Raw genomic sequence first — 17234 nt, forward strand, 5'->3', positions numbered from 1 at the left:
TACAATTTACAATAATTGTCATCAAAACTTTAGCCATAGTTTACATCACAACCTCCCTCTAAAGTACACAGTTATATTGACAACATGACTAAGTCATTTGACTGTCTTGTTCGTGGACAATGACACAAGGACTTGACATTCTGATGGCACTGACATGTTCAATGACATAAAGACTTAGTTTTGAGAGATGACCTCAAGATTTTGAGCAAGTTACAGGCTTTTGCAAGAAATCCATAGTGTTTTGCTGTTTGTACAAATTGTTTTGAGAAAGGCATACATAAAATTGCAAACTTCAATTCTGATCTGAGAATTGTACTAAAGCGACTGAGAAAAACTGTATTAGCATATCTATTTATTGTTGACATTTTGTTTTGATATAACAATTATGGCTTTATATCCACATTTTACATTTGAATGAAATTTTTTGTGCAATCTGTAGCCTTGTGTCAAAAGCATGTATCGGTGTGCCCCTGTTTTCAATGCTTGAAATAATTTGATTTGCAAACATATTAGACTCACTTTTAGATACACTGGCCAGAAATGTCAAAAAAACATTTGTAAACGTAGTGTTGTTGAGAAATAAGAGAAATACAAATTAAACCAAGTCAGTGAGCTTGGAGTGGACGTTCACTATGGCTTCAGCCATGGTGAGGAACTCAACCCAGTTCTGGAAGAAACCCCGTGAATGCTCTCCTGAGTGGATCCTGAGCCCCAGCACGCCTCTCTGGTCCTTCTTGCTTCTGAGAGCCTGCTGAACTTCCCGCTCTGTCACATTGAAGCTGATGTTTAGAATCTGGGCCAGCAGCAGGTAAAGCAGTCCACCTGTGATGATGCTGCTGTACCAGGAACAGGTGAAGCAAAGCGCTGTGCTGCAAAGACGGAAAAGATGTAATAAAATAACGTGAATTTCCAAATACATGTAAGATCTGGACTTTATGTTTTTGTACTGTGTAGTTAACCGGTTTAATAATTACCTCTGTAGAACCAAATTATTATCAAATAAAACAATACAGAACAAGTCTGATTTCTGCTGGTTAAAAATATTCAAAATGAAAAATGAGAGGATAGAGGATGACCTGCAAAGCTCCTGTAAAGAACCAACCTGGACTGACTGTAGACGCCGGGACAGTAAAAAAGAGCCGTCATCAGATACTGTCTGGGGCAGAGGCTGCGGAGCACCAGGCTGATCCCGTACACAGCAGTCAACACAAACACACAAAGGGTCAGCAGGAAACTGCGGTGATTCGCTTGTCCAACACAGCTGTTTATCCTGCAGCACCTCAACACACACAGACACACATGAGCAGAAGCACAACTTCATCTGCAACTTCTTTGTTTGCACAAAAATGCATGTGCAAGAGTTATTTTTTATTTAGGGTTATATACTATATTTAACACCCTTACTGCACATACTGATTGTTTTTGTATTTCAATTTTAACTTTTAACTCATCTTAATGTCTTAAACATTGTTGTGCCCACGTTAAGGTTACATTTATAATTCTTAAACTAAAGTTTGTGCTGACTCAGTATTTTATTGTGTGTTTTTAGTGCAAAGTTGGAGCAAAAGTGATGACAAAAGCTGAATGAAACAGAAGGCTTCTGTGCACGAATTTATTGGGTCCACAAAAAAACTAAAGCTGATGATAAAATGGCAAACAAAAAGGGAAGACAGAATGGAAGATGGAAGGCAATAATGATGGACTGAAAGTATTTGGTGAATGTTAGTTTCCTGGTTTGTAAAATAAAAAATAAATAAAGATTTGATTTCCGTTTTCACACAGCTTAAGGTGTTTCACATCAGACCCACCAGATGCAGTGGTGGTCCAGACGCAGCACACATGCCCCGCAGCTCCTGCAGTGTCCCGCACGCGGGGGCCGTATTATTTTGCACACAGGACACAAACTCCATTTTGTTGAGGGGGCTTCTTCCTTCTTTAGGAGTTCTGACGAGGTCATTGAACATGAGGCTGCTGGTTGCAGACATTTTTCCAGGTATGTGAAATCCTCCTTAATGTTCTTCTTGCGGTTGCTTGCCTCATAGAGGGAAGCAGTCACAAATCCTGGACCTCTCTTGGTGTGAATCAGAGAAACTATTGTCAGAATCATTCCAGCGGTAACAACGCACACCTGCAGCTGGCTGACATCTCCACGAGGCAAAATCTCTGTGATGAAGAGGTAGTACAAGTAGCCCAAAGAGTAGAGTGCAAGAGTGAGGAAGAAGATGGTACGTCTCTTCTTTCGGTGTGTGGCGTAGTAGTACCACAGCACCAGGCCCGGCAGAGCTGTGAGGATGGTGATGCCCAGCAGGAAGTGCAGTGCTGCGATTCTCAGCAGGAGTGGCAGGAGCAGGAGCGCTGGGATCATGGAGATCTCCAGGTTGTCAATCACTGCCCCAAACACCGGAGACTGAAAGCCACTTGTGTGTGATTTCTTTTTCAGCCACCTGTAGAAAGGTAAAAAAAAAAAAGAAATTTGTTTTTTAATAGTAGCTCAATTTTTCTTTTCATTTGATTTTCTTGTGTTTAAGTTATACTGATAAATGATTACATATTTGCAGTTTTAGAAAGAAACTTTGTACAATTTCATATTCAAAATATGCGCTATCAGTTTAGAAGTAGTAATTTATTGTCCCTTTTTATGTGCAAACTAAGGTAACAGAATGTACAACATTATATTATTAAATGTATTAAACTGACGGTAGAGTTCCTTTTGTCATCGAATTAACAAATTCTAACCCATTTCATAATGGAAGAATAAAAATATGCAATTATTTCAACATTATTTGTTCCTCTTTTGGGGTTTTACACAGATAGAATTTTGATAAGTCATGTTTTAGTCTTCTTTCTCTCTTTGCACGATTGTTTAAAAATCTTTTCTAAAAGGGGTTTTGTGTATAACTAAAAGTTTTTTGTTTGTGTTAGTTATGGTCTTTTTTATTTTTTATTCTTCATCCAGTATAGACAGCAAAAGCAAAAGACACTGATTTAGTTTTTAGCTGGAGCTTCATATTTCAGTGTTTCTAGGAACATTGTTCCTAGAAAGCAAGTTTGATCTTTTAAAAAACCTTGAAGGTTTTCCTGCATGACTCTAGTGATGTTTTGCTTTTCATATCTAAGGTCATGTGCAACTTCAGTTTATATTTAACTTGAACACTCCCTCAATGTGAATCATGTGAAGCAGCACCATGTCGCTGTTTTTCCATCCCTCATACCTGTTGAAGGCTTGATCCAGGCTGTCACAGTCACAACAGCATCTGCTCCAAAAGATGTCACAGTCACAGCAACACATGGGGTCGTCTGGTTCTGGAGGTTTTAACTTCTCCCATTTCATGATGACCTGATAAAGATAACTTTGAGGCTGTCGCTTCAACACAGAGCGCCATCATTAATCATACAAACAGAATTACCAACAACTTTCAAAATGACATTCATCATAATGTTTTCTTCTCCTACTCACTGATGACAAAGAGGTTTGATTATTTGCTTTGTTGTCTTACATAAGACTCCATGCTCTGGTGTATGCAGCACACACATGGCAAGGTTAAAGGTCATTTTCAGATCATATGAAGCTGGATTGCATTCTTAAATTTCTTGTTTTGTTAAAATTTGGAATAGATTGTGTCCAGGCTCTCTTTACACAGTTTGCCAAAATTTAGATATTTTCATTTCTTTAAATCACACCTGAGGAATGAGCCAATATTCCAACTTTGAACGGATGTCACTTCTTGAAAAAGAGGGATTTTTAGCCTTAAAACTTTGACAGAAGGTCATGGCTGCTTACCTGGGAAGTCACTGTCTCTATACTGAATTAGTGCAAAATAACTTCACTCGTAAAAAATAATATGTCAAATTGAAAAAAAAACAAAAAACATTTGTGTGATCAAATTTTGTTGGGGAAATGAATCTGAGATTGATTAGTCAGAGATTATGCTTAACTGTTGTGTTTTTATAGATGACGGTGAAGGAACTGGCATCCCTGAATATTTGAAATGTTTAAATCTGCGAGTCTGTCTTTGTGGTCAGACGAGACCAAACTGCTCGGCAGAAAAAAAAGGAACCCTTTACCTCTAATAGACAGTCATCACTGAAACATAACAGCTGGTCTGTTTTGCTGCAACAGCCTGAGGGGGAAATTATTTTAGGACATTGGATTACAACTAGAGCTTAAGTTGCTTTTTTCAGGTTTCTGCTGGTTCTCCAAACATGACAATGATGTTACGGTAATTGGTCTTAAAAAGTTTTAGTGGCTCAGATTTCAGTGTTGCAGAAGTTAAAATTCTCAACAGTGTGGATGAGCTCAAATTCTTCAGGAGACAAAAAAACTACGGTAATAGTATTAATTTTTTTTTTTTGTTTTCAATCAGAACATGGCTTAAACAACATCCTTAACTCGTTTGAAACCAAATAAAATGTTTATTCTTTTGTAGATGTGTAAAAATTAAAAATGTTGTCTGATGTAATGGGGGAAAGATTTCTCCTCTACTATAAAAAGCAAATCCTGGGTCACTGTGGATATTTTTTCAGTCCTATTTCAGTTATTTACTTTTTTTTCTTGGTACATGCGTGTTAGGCGCAGGACCATACCACGCTGTGTGGAATGTGCGCATGTGTGTGTGTGAGAGATGTGCTTTGATGTGTATGTCTTCACGTTTTCTTGCTCCAGCTGCCTCAGAAGAAAGTAAAATATATACTCAGTTCAAGGAGAATAAAGTTATCAAAACAAAGATGGAGTCCTGGCTACTTCAAGTAAAAGTACATTTTGATTAATCTACTAAAATGTAAGAAAAAAAGGTGATGAAGATGATTATTGTAAACAAGTTGTTAATAATTTCACAAGATTCACTTAAAACATGTGACCCATTTAAAAATTGTCTGTTAAAGAAGGATAATCAGAAACTTTTGGTCATTAAATCTCAAGAGCTTTAAATGTAATTTGTTCCAACAAGGCCATTGTGTCTACAGGGACTGACTATATGGGCCAGGCAAAGTACAGCGATGTAGGTTTTCTTGAGACATTGTGGGTAAAATTTAGTTTTCTGCCCTGATTTACTGTTAATCTGTGATTGACTAACATTTGAATGGGGATCAGGATGAATAGTTAAAAATGTGAGAGAAAAACTATATAAATCAGCCTGTTATTGCCCATTTTGTGCTTCAATTTGTTTCATTTTGTATGACTTTGAATCAGATGATTATAAATGAATACCATTTTTAACAAAAATGATTAATTTTCTTAAGTCCAAGAGGTTAATAAAGAGAGGCGTTCACAAAACTTCAATTTAAAACAAAATTTCTTACCTTCAAAGTCACAAAAACCTGATACAAGTTGCAAGTTTGGGGATCCTTAATGAACACAAGAGGTGAATACAGAAAATGACTCTGTGTCACAAAACTTCTTCTGTCAGTGGTTCAAGCAAAAAACGAGAAGAGCAGCCCCGTTTCTCATCAATCAGTCGGGTTTAAAAAAAAGCTAAATGACACGTTTCTGCCTTGCTGGAGCAAAAACGTGGAGTCAGTGCAGTGAGATGGTTGTCATTTCTTGGATTCCCATGGAGGAAGTGTCCCCAGAGATGCAACTTTAATTCCTCCTGAAAGGTGGCTCGATATTGAATAAGCAGCTCACTTTCTCAAAGGATGTCTTTCTCAGATAACAAATACTTTACAGGTTGTGCTCGCTTTTGCTTTGCAGCTTGCTTGGTAAATATAGGAGCTATCTCAACTGCTGGATTGGGAGCCAGGAGCCTTCCATGGCTTTCTGCGCAGGCGAGGTGTTCGAAAAGCTGCAGCTGTTACAATCCACAATGAGCTGGATGAGGGTATGCATGAGAAACATGACAGGCACTCATAGATGAGAGAGTGAGCAATGATCTGCAGGGCAGCCCCACCCTCAGGGCTCATATTTCCTCCAATAAGCAATCTGACCTCGCTGCTTACCCTTAAAATGCTCTGCATGAGTCTGCATGTGTGGTCAGGGCACTAAAACTAATGTGTGCTCGTACTTTTACATCTCATTGCTTGCATTGCATTAGCAACCTCTGATAACCACAGTGAGAGTGGGGCTGAGTAATTTTTGTGGCAGCCAAAGCCTGTAGAAGAGTGGGCTAAGAATAGAGCCCTGTGGAACCCCAGACATAAGTCTCTGTTCACGAACAGTGAGCAATTGTAGCTGCTACACGTTTTTCAGCTTTTGATGTGATAAAGAACTAAAAAGATAATTGAATAGATTTTTACTTTTATTAATATTTGATTTAAAAATAAACTGTGGTATTCCAGTTTCTCCCAATGCCATGCTAAGTACATTAGAAGCAAACTATTTTTCTTCAACTATCTGAACCTTCACTTTATTTATCCCATAACATACAGTAACTAACCAGAATCAGCAACTATTCCTTCTTTTTTTTTTTTTTTACACATAACACTCATTTTAACTTGAGAACAGGAGACAGAGTGCATTATATTCTAAGACACGGATAATCTGAGCTTTTACAGCCCTTTAGTGTCTGTGTGTCTTGACTAACTGGATCAATGCAGGAAAGAGATGCAGTTCGAACTCCTGAGGGTTTGCTTCCATTAGTCTTAATGGAAGCCGGAACCTGAGATAACAGCTCTCAGCCAATTTGAGGGATGGAATGGTGGGTCAGCGCTAAACTACCACAGTGGGCTGAAGATTACACATCTGCAAGCTGCTGCATATGCAGCAACGTGTAGTGAGTAAATTCAGATGAGGAAAAAAGACGAGAGAAGATCAGAGGATGAAGTGTTCTGATCCAACAGACTGTAAAGCGAGACCTCTGGCTGCAATACGTTTTATGGGACAATAAGGTCTTGAGGAACTGATAAGACATGTTTCATCAAGTACATTTAGTCAGGATTCTTAAACAAACACTCTTACATAAAGGCAACCAAAACTCCTTCTGCTCCTGCTTTTTGTTGAATTTGTGTAATTATGAAACTTCTGAAAAATACAGCTCTTCAAAGCCGTAATGAGTGTTTCGGGCGTACAGTCACTGAAATTGTTCAGTTGTTGTCTAATCTATGTATTTTGAATAAACAAATTTGGTCGCTGAAATATTTACAATTAATTACCAGAGTGATGATTAATCTGAGGAACTTGATTTTGAAAGAAAAAAAAAGAATTTCCCTGAGACAGTTGTCCCCAGTTAATCAAATTAAGTACAGTTTATAGCTTTAAAAGATTAAAGTAAAAATCACTGCTTTTGATATAAGACTGGGGTTGAAAGCAGACGCAACCTTGACACCATCTAGTGTACGATAGCTTTAGATATCTGCCTGGTCCTTAAGAACAACCAATATTTTTACTTCAGGAATCAAAAATTTTAAACATGAAATTATTTTAAGTAATTACTAAATCAATTAATATTACTTTATAAAGCAATCATGAATTAAGATTTAACTTCTAGAACCATAAATCCAGTGAAATAAAACTCAGAATCTGACACATTTTATTCAGTTCGATAGTGCACTATTTACAGAAAAAGGGGAATATAATAAGACTTTTTTTAAAACACAAACTAAAAGATTATTTTACATTTTATATCTTAAATCAAGTATATTCCACCTTTGCACCAAAGAGGTAAGAGTTTGAGGAATGCCTTCATCTCCACAATAATGTCCCTTTTTAATAACCTGCACGGATCAATCACGTCTCATTACTATTTGCAGCTTTTCATGGTTACGTTTGAGCGCAGCACTTGATAGGAACCCCTGAGTTTGATCACAGCACTGCTGCTGATGCTTTTGAATAAAACAAGCTGCTGTGTTGTTCTTCAAGAGGAAATGTCAAAAATGAACAAACCAACCATTGCTAATCTTTGAGGGTTAAAGAATGCTCGAGGGTCATGAAGGAGCTCTGATGAGAACGACTGAAATTCAGAACGCAGGATCTAGAATGTGCACTTAAACACAGCACCAAGGTTCTACAGAGAGCCTTCTGGATCATTCCTCCAAGCTCCGGAAGGAGTTCTGCATATCCTCCAGCAGCTGAGCAAAGTCAGCTTTGATCTTCGCTTCACCGTCTTTGACAGGGTCCTGAAAAATATGTTGAGTTAACTAAACCCATCAATTATGTTCAAGCAAACAAAAAGATGACAAGAGAAAAGGCCAAGTACCTTGAACTTCATGGAGCTGATTTTGTACAGGATTTCTCCCATGTGTTCCCTGATCATAGCCCAGGTGATTTTGTTGTCACTCTGCGCTGTGGACTCCACGGCGTGGCTGGCCATGTCGTAGAATGCGATCATGTTCGAGAGGATGCCGACGGTTTTGTAGAAGGGGCAGAACCTGGCAGAATGACAAGAGGAAGACTAAACAATCGTCTGTTATGTAATAATCTTGTGATGGAAAACATTTGCAGACGCGTAAGCCCGTCCATGTCTCGTCCTTTCTTGTCTTTTTGTACCAATATAATTAAATCAAATCATTGATGTTGTATAACAGGTGTGTTGTCAAAATGCTGCCATAGTGATCGTTGAGTTGAGGTCACCTGTCATACGGAGTGTAACCATTCTGCTGCAGGAAGTCATCCTTAATGAGTTTAGCAACCTCTAGAGTAATTTTATCCGTTTCAGCAAGAGAAGCCTGCAGACAAAACCAGATGCAGAGATGTTTGTTTTTTCCCATCATGCATTAGCCACATTAGAGTGACGACACATCATATACAGTGGTTCCTCGTTATAACATGAGCCTTGCAGTTTTGTTGATTATTTTTAGCACAGTTTTGCATGCTTTTATTTATACAGTGCATTCTGATTGGCTGTAACCAGTTGTCAATCATTCTCTATTCTTCCCTGCTGTGTCCCCTGTACAAAATGAATTCCGTTTGCCACATTTACATAAATCTTTGATGGTAACCGTGTGACTCTGATGTACCATTCTTCATTTTTTAAGGAGGACTTTAAGGGTTTAAACAAGAGAGAAAAGTGTGAACGTTTTTTTTGTGGTAAAAGTGTTTAACATGTGTAGTGTTTTTACAGCCTTATAACATCTATAAGGATTGTAAAAAAATAAAGATCACTACTTTGCAGATTTTACCTATTGTGGGTTATTTTTGGAACGTTACTCCTGTGATAAACAAGCGACCACTGCATTTCAAACTAAAGATTTTACTATGTATTTTTTACTAGCAACAAGATTACATTTGAAAAGCCACCATTTAAAGTGAAAACACGTTTTTACATTTTAAAGAAATGTTCTAAGTGATGTTTTTGGACAGTCGTTGGAAGTCTTTCATGATATAATAAATGCATTATTTAATTGCAGTTTAAAAATAAATCTAGTATCTTCTTGCATTTCCTGTGTCTTTTTCTAAAAGACTATTTCTGTTTTCATCATGACAGTTTCAGCCTCACGTACCTTGCCTACAAGCTGCACAATTTCAGCCAGGTCTTCCTCCTCCTGAAGAATCTCCTTGGCTTTGGTTCGGAGTGGGACAAACTCAGGGAAATGCTTGTCGTAGTATTCATCCAGAGCGCGAGTGTATTTGCTGTAGCTGATGAGCCAGTTCACAGAGGGGAAGTGCTTCCTCTGAGCCAACTTCTTGTCCAATCCCCAGAAAACCTACTGAAGCAAAATCAGAAAGGCTTGAGGAGAGGAAAAAACAACCAAAAATAAACACAGGTTTGACTAAAATCCACTGCTCACCTGGACAATTCCCAACGTGGCTGAAGTCACAGGATCTGAGAAGTCTCCACCAGGAGGCGACACACTACCAAAAATAAACGGCATAGAAAGATTCAAAACTATTCCAGACAGAAAAATTGTGGAATCAGCAACAGAAACAACAGATATCAATAAAATGGTAACCAAGGAATAATAATAGTATAAAAACGAAATTTTAAGTGAGGTAAGTAAAGTGGATTCAGGCCGATAAATGCAAGGAGAATATTTGGATTTGTTGAAATCATTTATTTATTGATTTGATTTATTGATTTATTCAAATCAAAAAATCAAAAAAATATAGATAAATAGAAATATTAATAAAAAAGTGCAAATTATTGATATTTGCCAAAATGATCAGACTTTATACAGGCAGGAGTTAGGTGCATAGGTGAAAGATTCCATGTAAAAGAATTCATATACAAATATGTCCAGTTCATATGGAGAGAAAATAGTCTTTTGTTGTGCGCAACTGTGTGCATTTGCAATTGTGTATTCACAAGTACACTCAAGTATCAAAAACATAACGAATACAAAAAAATACAATTTCCGCACACTTGAAATTACAGCAGCTTAAAACAAACTATAAATTCAAAACAGCTCTTACGCATACACATCTTTAAAAAGCAATTGCCTGATACACAAACACACACACAAAACCGCATTTACGCACAGATCAGATTTGAGACTCCTTTCACGTCTCCAGATTCGTGTGTAATTGGTGCTTTCAAATGCTGCTAGAATGCTGGGTCATCAGAGATTTCTGATCAGCTGCTCTGAACTTAGATTGAGATTTGGATTCCCCGAGCTCTGGTTCCCGGTCACGGCGATAGCAGGCAGCGCCAGGTTCATTTCGACACCCAGAGATTGGAGAGGGTTGATATTTATCAGCTCTGCTACACGCTCCGCCCTCTGGGTGTGGCAAAGGACCTGGCGTCATATCATCACACATCAATAGTTTTTCTGTGATGCTCTGGGTAGAAAGGTCTTCCTGTTATTAGAAGTCAGTTGAATAAAAGACATTTTTTTTGCAGCTGACTTAGAAATGTTTCCCATTTCTTTGGTAAAAGACAAACATTTAATGAACAGCATGAAAAAAATATAATTTTCAAATATGCAAAATATATTAGACCCATTACAACCAGTTAGAAAAATATTTTAAACTAGTGGCAGTTCAGTGTTAAGAAATGTAATATTTTCTGCTGGATAGGACAAAACGGGAGAAGACAGAAGTTTGGAGGAACTCACGCTCCAACAATGCTGACACTGCCCTCCCGCTCAGGATTTCCCAGGCACTTCACGCGCCCGGCGCGCTCATAAAAGGAGGCCAGTCTGGCGCCCAAGTAAGCAGGATACCCGCTATCTGCAGAGTCCAACATTAACAACTGTTCACACAACTCCTCCTGTAGTAGTTTTCATTTGAATAAATCCGGTATTACTGATCAACTCACCAGCTGGCATTTCAGCCAGTCTTCCAGAGATTTCTCTCAGAGCTTCAGCCCATCGAGAGGTCGAGTCGGCCATCATGCTCACGTTGTAGCCCATGTCTCGGAAGTATTCAGACAGTGTGATCCCTGCAGAGAAAAGGTGATGGAATGAGTAATTCTTCAGGTTGAAAAGCTCAACATTTTATGAGAACTTTCAAGCTGCATTCGCCCAATATGCGATTCACGCATCAGGGGTGTCCAGTTTCAATGTGAAGTCGATGTACAGACGTGATCAGGGATCCTATGGTGCGTTTTGAGCGGTTGGTGCAGCGCGTCAGTCTGGCAGTCGTGATCAGAGTTCAAATATCTGAACTTTGCTGAGGAAGATGTGTCGCACCAACCAATTAGGGACTCGGATTTGGCCCATGACGTGTTTACGGCGTGATCGGTGGGTGGAGTCCAAAACCAAGATGGAGGATGATCGGATCATTCTGGTCCTGATCTTTCTGAAATGTTTCTTATTTGAATTGATACAATAATAAAAAGGGCCTCTAATTTCATTCTTATTTTCATTTTTTCCATCCTCCGGCTAAAGCGGGACAGCAAGTGGTCAAGTTGGGTCACAGGGAGACGGCATATCGCTGAAAGTGGCCGTCAGTCAGACTCAGCTCCAGCAGTAGATGACTGAACCTCAACGTACCGGGAGAATCTCTGAATGATCTCATGAACCCAAACATGGAGACTTGTTTACCGATTCTTTTGTTGAGCTCTTTAAAATGAATAAACCTGATCTCTCATCATCATCCATGCATTGTAAATGAGATAAACAGTCAATGCTCTCATTTAGCAATGAGGCTAAAACCTTTGACCACTTTTTTTTGGTCCAGCGACGAGAAGCGAGTTTGATGCACATCGAAAGAGAGGCAGAGGACACAAATTTGCCACATGAATCGTGTTCGATGTGAACACAGCATAAGGGTCTCGGTTCATTTAAGCATAACAGGAATTCAGCAGCAGCTAAATCAAACGATATGACTGCTCTCAGTGTGAACGGTACCTGTATAAATGGAAGCCTCTCTTGCAGCCACAGGCATGTTGGATGTGTTTGCAACCAGGGCCGTTCTCTTCATAATGCTCTCCACTTTGCCATCAACTTCCATTGTAAGCTGTTGGACAGGAGCACAAACAAAGATTCATAAAACAAAAACAAAAGTCTGTAGTTATGTAATTATAATTGACAAGAAAAAACTACATCAAACATTTTTGCAACACAATTAAACCTGAAACAGACTTCTAACTAATTCAAAGAGACATTTAAGGAGAAACTGTGAAGCTAAATGCTTTGTATTGTTTGTCCCTACCTCAGGGAAATCCCGCAGAACTTCAGACATCTCGTTGCCACGTTCTCCACAACCAACATAGATAATGACATCACTGTTGGAATACTTCGACAGTGACTGTGAGATCACAGTTTTTCCACACCCGAAGGCTCCAGGTATCGCAGTGGTGCCCCCTTGAACACATCTGTGGTCAAACGGCAACTTTAGCACGCAGCACAAGCAAACGTTTAGCTCCTGTAATGCAGTGCTTCTAAAATAGTGGGGCTGGGGGGTTGGTGGTGGGAACTACTGGCGGTTTTAGGCACAGGCCTGGGGCGCATATTTAACGGAGGGCGGTGCTACGTGCTTGGAAAAAAATCTGCGCCACTATTGGTTTCCTATTATCTGTTATATTGGAGTTTGTAACAGCCTGAAACCTGTGAACTGGCGTCCCTGCACCTGCTCCTGAGAAGGAAAGGGGAGGGGTAGCGGGCTCAGGCTGCCAGGTGGAACGGCGCACGGAGCACAGCCTCTATTGCGCAACACCTGGATCATCGCGTGCCTTTAGATGACTCAGCTCATGCTAATAATGTCATTCTTTATGAACTATTATAGACATTTTGATGTTGTGTCTTTATTTTCCATAAATGTGTTCTTTGTCTGCCTGTCGTTTAGTTGGTGTCGCTATTTGACATAAAGACAGCAGGTAATGCAATAAAACAGCTGCACTTTATGATATCAGAAATAAACAATACATCATTTAGAAAAAAAAGTTTTTTTTACCTATTTCTGCAGACCAAAAACATTAAATATATTGGTGCTGCTGTGTTAATGTTTCAGATTAATTTACATTTAATATTATCTATTGACTAAATTATTTTTTCTCATCAAATGGTTCAGTTAGTCAAAATGTTTCTAGTTTAAATAAGGACTGACAGATTTTTTATTTCAGGCACTTTAAGATACTTTTCTGTTTTAGACTAAAACAGGGTTTCTGTGGCTAAATAAAGTTAATACAGTAAACCCTTGTTTTTCGCGGGGGTTACGTTCCAGAAAGAGCCCGTGATAGACAAAAACCGTGAAGTAGAAACCTCTATTTTTATTTTTACAATTATGATACAAATTAATACTCTATTATACATTGAAAAGAAAGAACAAACCATTTTATAGGCTCAAACATTTGTTTCACAAATCAAAGTACTTTAGAAACGTTTTTTAACAAATAACTTCTGTTCTGTACTGTCAAATAATAATTTTAATCATCAATGTGAACAGAAGGCTTCAAATCGCGGAGATTAGCCCCGCCCACTGCGACCCGCGTAATTGGATTAATATAGAATGATGATTATGAAAAAATACAAAGTACAGTCACACAAATAGTGACTCAGGTGTATTTATCTGCTCTAAGTTCAGACTGAGCCGCTGCATCCTGACTCCGCTCTGCAGATTTTTCTTCATTTAAAGCCCGCGGTGCAGCTGCAGGTGTGTTTGTTCGGGAGAAGAACATAGTGATCGGCAGTTGGTGTCGCTCTTTTTTCTTCTTCGCAAAAACATCCTTATACACCGACATGCCAACATCAAAAGAATTTGCAAGCACATAATGTAAATTTGGCAAGCTGTTTTACGTACGTGTACATATTAAACTGCAACGTTATTGACGCACAGGTAGAGAAGAAGCTGAGTGACTTTTTAGCCAATCAGAATGCAGAACACAATGCACGCTGCAAATCCGTGAAGTAGCGAAACCGTGAAAAGTAAACCGTGTTATAGCGAGGGATCACTGTATTTGTTAAAAGTGGATTTATATAGTTTTTTTTTCTTTTGTTAATGTTAAAAGATACAATTTTAGGTACACTTACACAATTTTTACAGATACCGATCTTGTTTATAGTCACTGCGGCGAGTGTGTGTGATGGTGGGGAGACATTTTCTTTTTCATAGGAGGGGCCTTGCGAAAAATAATTGAGAAGCACTGCTGTAATGGCACAAATATGCCCTAGCTTTCTTTCCCAGCTATTTTTAAAAACTGAAAAAAAGGCATCACTCCGCCTTTAGAGGAACACTCACGGGAAGAGCGCATCCAGGACCCTCTGCCCAGTCAACAGAGGATGATTGGAAGGCAGCTTTTCCGTTACTGGGCGCACTTGTCGTACTGGCCACACTTGCACCATGGTGAACTTCTCCTTTATGCCCTCAAATTCAAGCTCCAAAACTACATCCTTTGTGGAAAAAAGTTGAAAAGTTGCCACGTTTGATCAAACCCAGGAGAGTTGTGCAGTAAGTACAGCACTCACAGAAAGATCGTAGTTCCCAGGTGGAGCCAAGTACGTGACTGTGCCTCGGTTGCGGGGAGGCAGCATCAGCTTGTGCTTGATCAAGGAGTTCTCAAATACAGACCCGTATATATCTCCACCTGTGATATGACTCCCAACCTGAGGAGAACAAAAAGATTCTCAGAAGAGTTAAGAGTTAGACTCCATCAATTCACCTCACACAGTTCTTACCCGCAGGTTCTGACCAGGAGAAAACTCCCATTTGAGGTCTCTGTTCAGAGCTCCGATGTTAACTCCTCTTGGAATGTAGATGCTTTGAGTGAGGTCATTGATGTCTTTGAGTGGGCGCTGGATCCCATCAAAGATGGATCCCATGATCCCTGGACCCAGCTCCACCGAGAGGGGTTTCCCTGTTCGGAGAACAGGGTCTCCGACAGACACACCAGCTGCGGCAAAAATGCTAAGGAGACTCCAAAGCAAACTTTTTCGCAAAACTGCATCCCATTTCCATGACCCACATCAAACTATAACAAATGTCTAACTTTAGAGGAAGATTATGGAAGTGGAAAGGATACAAGTCTCCTCGTAGACCTGGATGGTTGCCATGTCACCTTCTAAACGGATGATTTCCCCCACCAACTCACTGTGTCCCACCCGAACCAGCTCGTACATGGCAGCTCCAGCCATGGCAGTTGCTGTCACCACTGTTCCATGAGTGGATTAGGAAAAAATGAGAGTCTAAACCAATATTTTGACCTAATCAGATGAAAACTGTGTTTTTGACATTTTCTTGTGGTACTTTTCTAAAAATATATAACATATGTAGAAAAATTAAGCTTAAAATTGCCTTTCTGAATATTTTTGTAATTCAATACGTGATGAATCAGGCATAGACAAAAAATGCAGTTGGAAAAAGCAATAGCAAGGGAGTACGTGCTACAATCTGCAGATTACAAGCTCCCTGCTCTGCTCTATTCTGACACATCTACTTGCAGACAACTAGATCCATTTACATCCTTGTTTTCCTTATCTGAGCTGGCATCCGGCTCCGAACTGCACTACTCGATTGCTCTGATATTGCTCACTATTTTGCAGCATAGCTGATGTTAGGTTGGGTTTGTGAGGGGCTGTAAGCTGGCAGGAGAGAAAGTAAACAAAGCCATGATGGGAAGTCAGGGGAAGCTTACTTCCATATGTCTATGCTTACTCTGCACCAACAGTCATGCCCACAAGTCAAAGGTGAATTTCTACTAAACTACTGCTGCTTTGCATAAACTATTTCCACAGTTTTTTTGTATTTTGGCTAAACATGCCGTAATCATAATAAAAAGACCACTGGAAATGCTTTTAAAATAGAATAAAAGTTGAATTGAGTGGGTCTTTAAACAGTTCAGCAAATGAACACAGAATCATCTTTAGTCCAACTGGATGCATTAAGATGACTAAATTGCACATAAACTGCAATAAACAATCAATATTATGGCATGGCAACTGAAAGGAACCAAGACAGACCTGGTCCTGAAACTCCATGCACAAATCCAAACTGGCTTTCTCGCTCCTCATCCTGGACTTTAGGAAGTTTTGAAGTGTCCATCCTGTCCGGTTATGTCCTGCAACGTTCAATATGAATGAAGTCAAGGGTGCACATAAAACGTTTATTATTTTTCCCCCCACAGTTTGAGTAAAGTTTGACTTGACTTTAAACTCTAAGGTCGTCCATTGATACAAACTGGGGTAGAACATACAACCCGCATCATCAGCACCAAACGTTCACACATTTTTTTAAATGACAGTAACTGAAAGTAAGTGAAAGGCTGTTGCTTTTTGGGGGATTTGAATCCTTTAAGAGACTAATGTTTTAGAGGAGAGATACCATGATTGACAGCGAAGCTGATTTGTGCGTGTTTTAAGTCAGGTGACAAGCTAGCAGAGACTAGCTCTGCGTGACGATCAACTGTACACTTTACACTAAATTAACAAAGTGGCACGAAACAACCCGACAAAGAAAATGTAATTTTTTTCCTGAAACTACTACTACTAAAACAAGAACCTCACCTTTTATGCTTTTGAACACAGGTTCGTCTCTGAAGAAGCTGGGGAGGAGCTTGTCTGGTCACCTGCCGAGCTCCGGGCTGTTTCGGTACGAAACTGACTCCATTGTGGGTCGAGGATGGGATCATGGGAAGTCGCGGAAGCCTTCTTTCTGAAACCAAAATGGCGTCTTTCGTTCTACAGTTTCCAGTTCCGTGTTTTTTTTTGTTTTTTTTTTGCCCACCACTTTAACTGACGCACTACCGCCCTCTGCTGGACAGAAGGCATAAGTTCATTGGGAAAAACAACCCCCCCTTTCTTGTCATTTCAGAGGTCGCCACAGCAAATAGCAAATAATCCACAAAAAAGGTAAACCAGCTGATTTTATAGAATCAAAGTTGAAAGAAGATTGTCAAACAAATTTTACTGTTGTATAAATATCGAAATCAAAAGCAAAATTTTCTGTTTCACACTTTACAAAATGTTTAATTTCTTGCAAATGAAGACAT

General features: G+C 39.3%; 2 protein-coding genes across 4 annotated transcripts; both read right to left on the bottom strand.

The window, feature by feature from the left end:
- Positions 1–283: 283 nt before the first annotated feature.
- Positions 284–6151, bottom strand: LOC101160931 (palmitoyltransferase ZDHHC23-like). 3 transcript variants are annotated; one of them, XM_004076420.4, is made up of 5 exons: positions 5299–6151; positions 3213–3337; positions 1809–2444; positions 1103–1270; positions 284–869 (listed from the first exon to the last, which is right to left on the bottom strand). In XM_004076420.4, exons 2-5 carry the CDS (start codon positions 3329–3331, stop codon positions 596–598), a joined length of 1197 nt encoding a protein of 398 aa, XP_004076468.1. In that variant the 5' UTR covers positions 3332–3337; positions 5299–6151; the 3' UTR covers positions 284–595. The 3 variants fall into 3 exon arrangements, with proteins under 3 accessions (XP_004076468.1, XP_020564552.1, XP_011481772.1); XM_020708893.2 differs by having other exon boundaries at positions 1103–1183; positions 3213–3364; XM_011483470.3 differs by having other exon boundaries at positions 3213–3364.
- Positions 6152–6790: 639 nt separating this feature from the next.
- Positions 6791–16914, bottom strand: LOC101165416 (V-type proton ATPase catalytic subunit A). The gene is made up of 15 exons (XM_004076355.4): positions 16750–16914; positions 16207–16304; positions 15270–15398; positions 14926–15140; positions 14716–14853; positions 14489–14640; positions 12464–12626; positions 12160–12268; positions 11127–11249; positions 10924–11038; positions 9661–9724; positions 9373–9576; positions 8504–8598; positions 8130–8301; positions 6791–8049 (listed from the first exon to the last, which is right to left on the bottom strand). Exons 2-15 carry the CDS (start codon positions 16286–16288, stop codon positions 7957–7959), a joined length of 1854 nt encoding a protein of 617 aa, XP_004076403.1. The 5' UTR covers positions 16289–16304; positions 16750–16914; the 3' UTR covers positions 6791–7956.
- Between the last annotated feature and the right edge of the window lie 320 nt (positions 16915–17234).

This window comes from Oryzias latipes, chromosome 14 (assembly GCF_002234675.1).
Source record: "Oryzias latipes chromosome 14, ASM223467v1".
NCBI lineage: Eukaryota > Metazoa > Chordata > Actinopteri > Beloniformes > Adrianichthyidae > Oryzias > Oryzias latipes.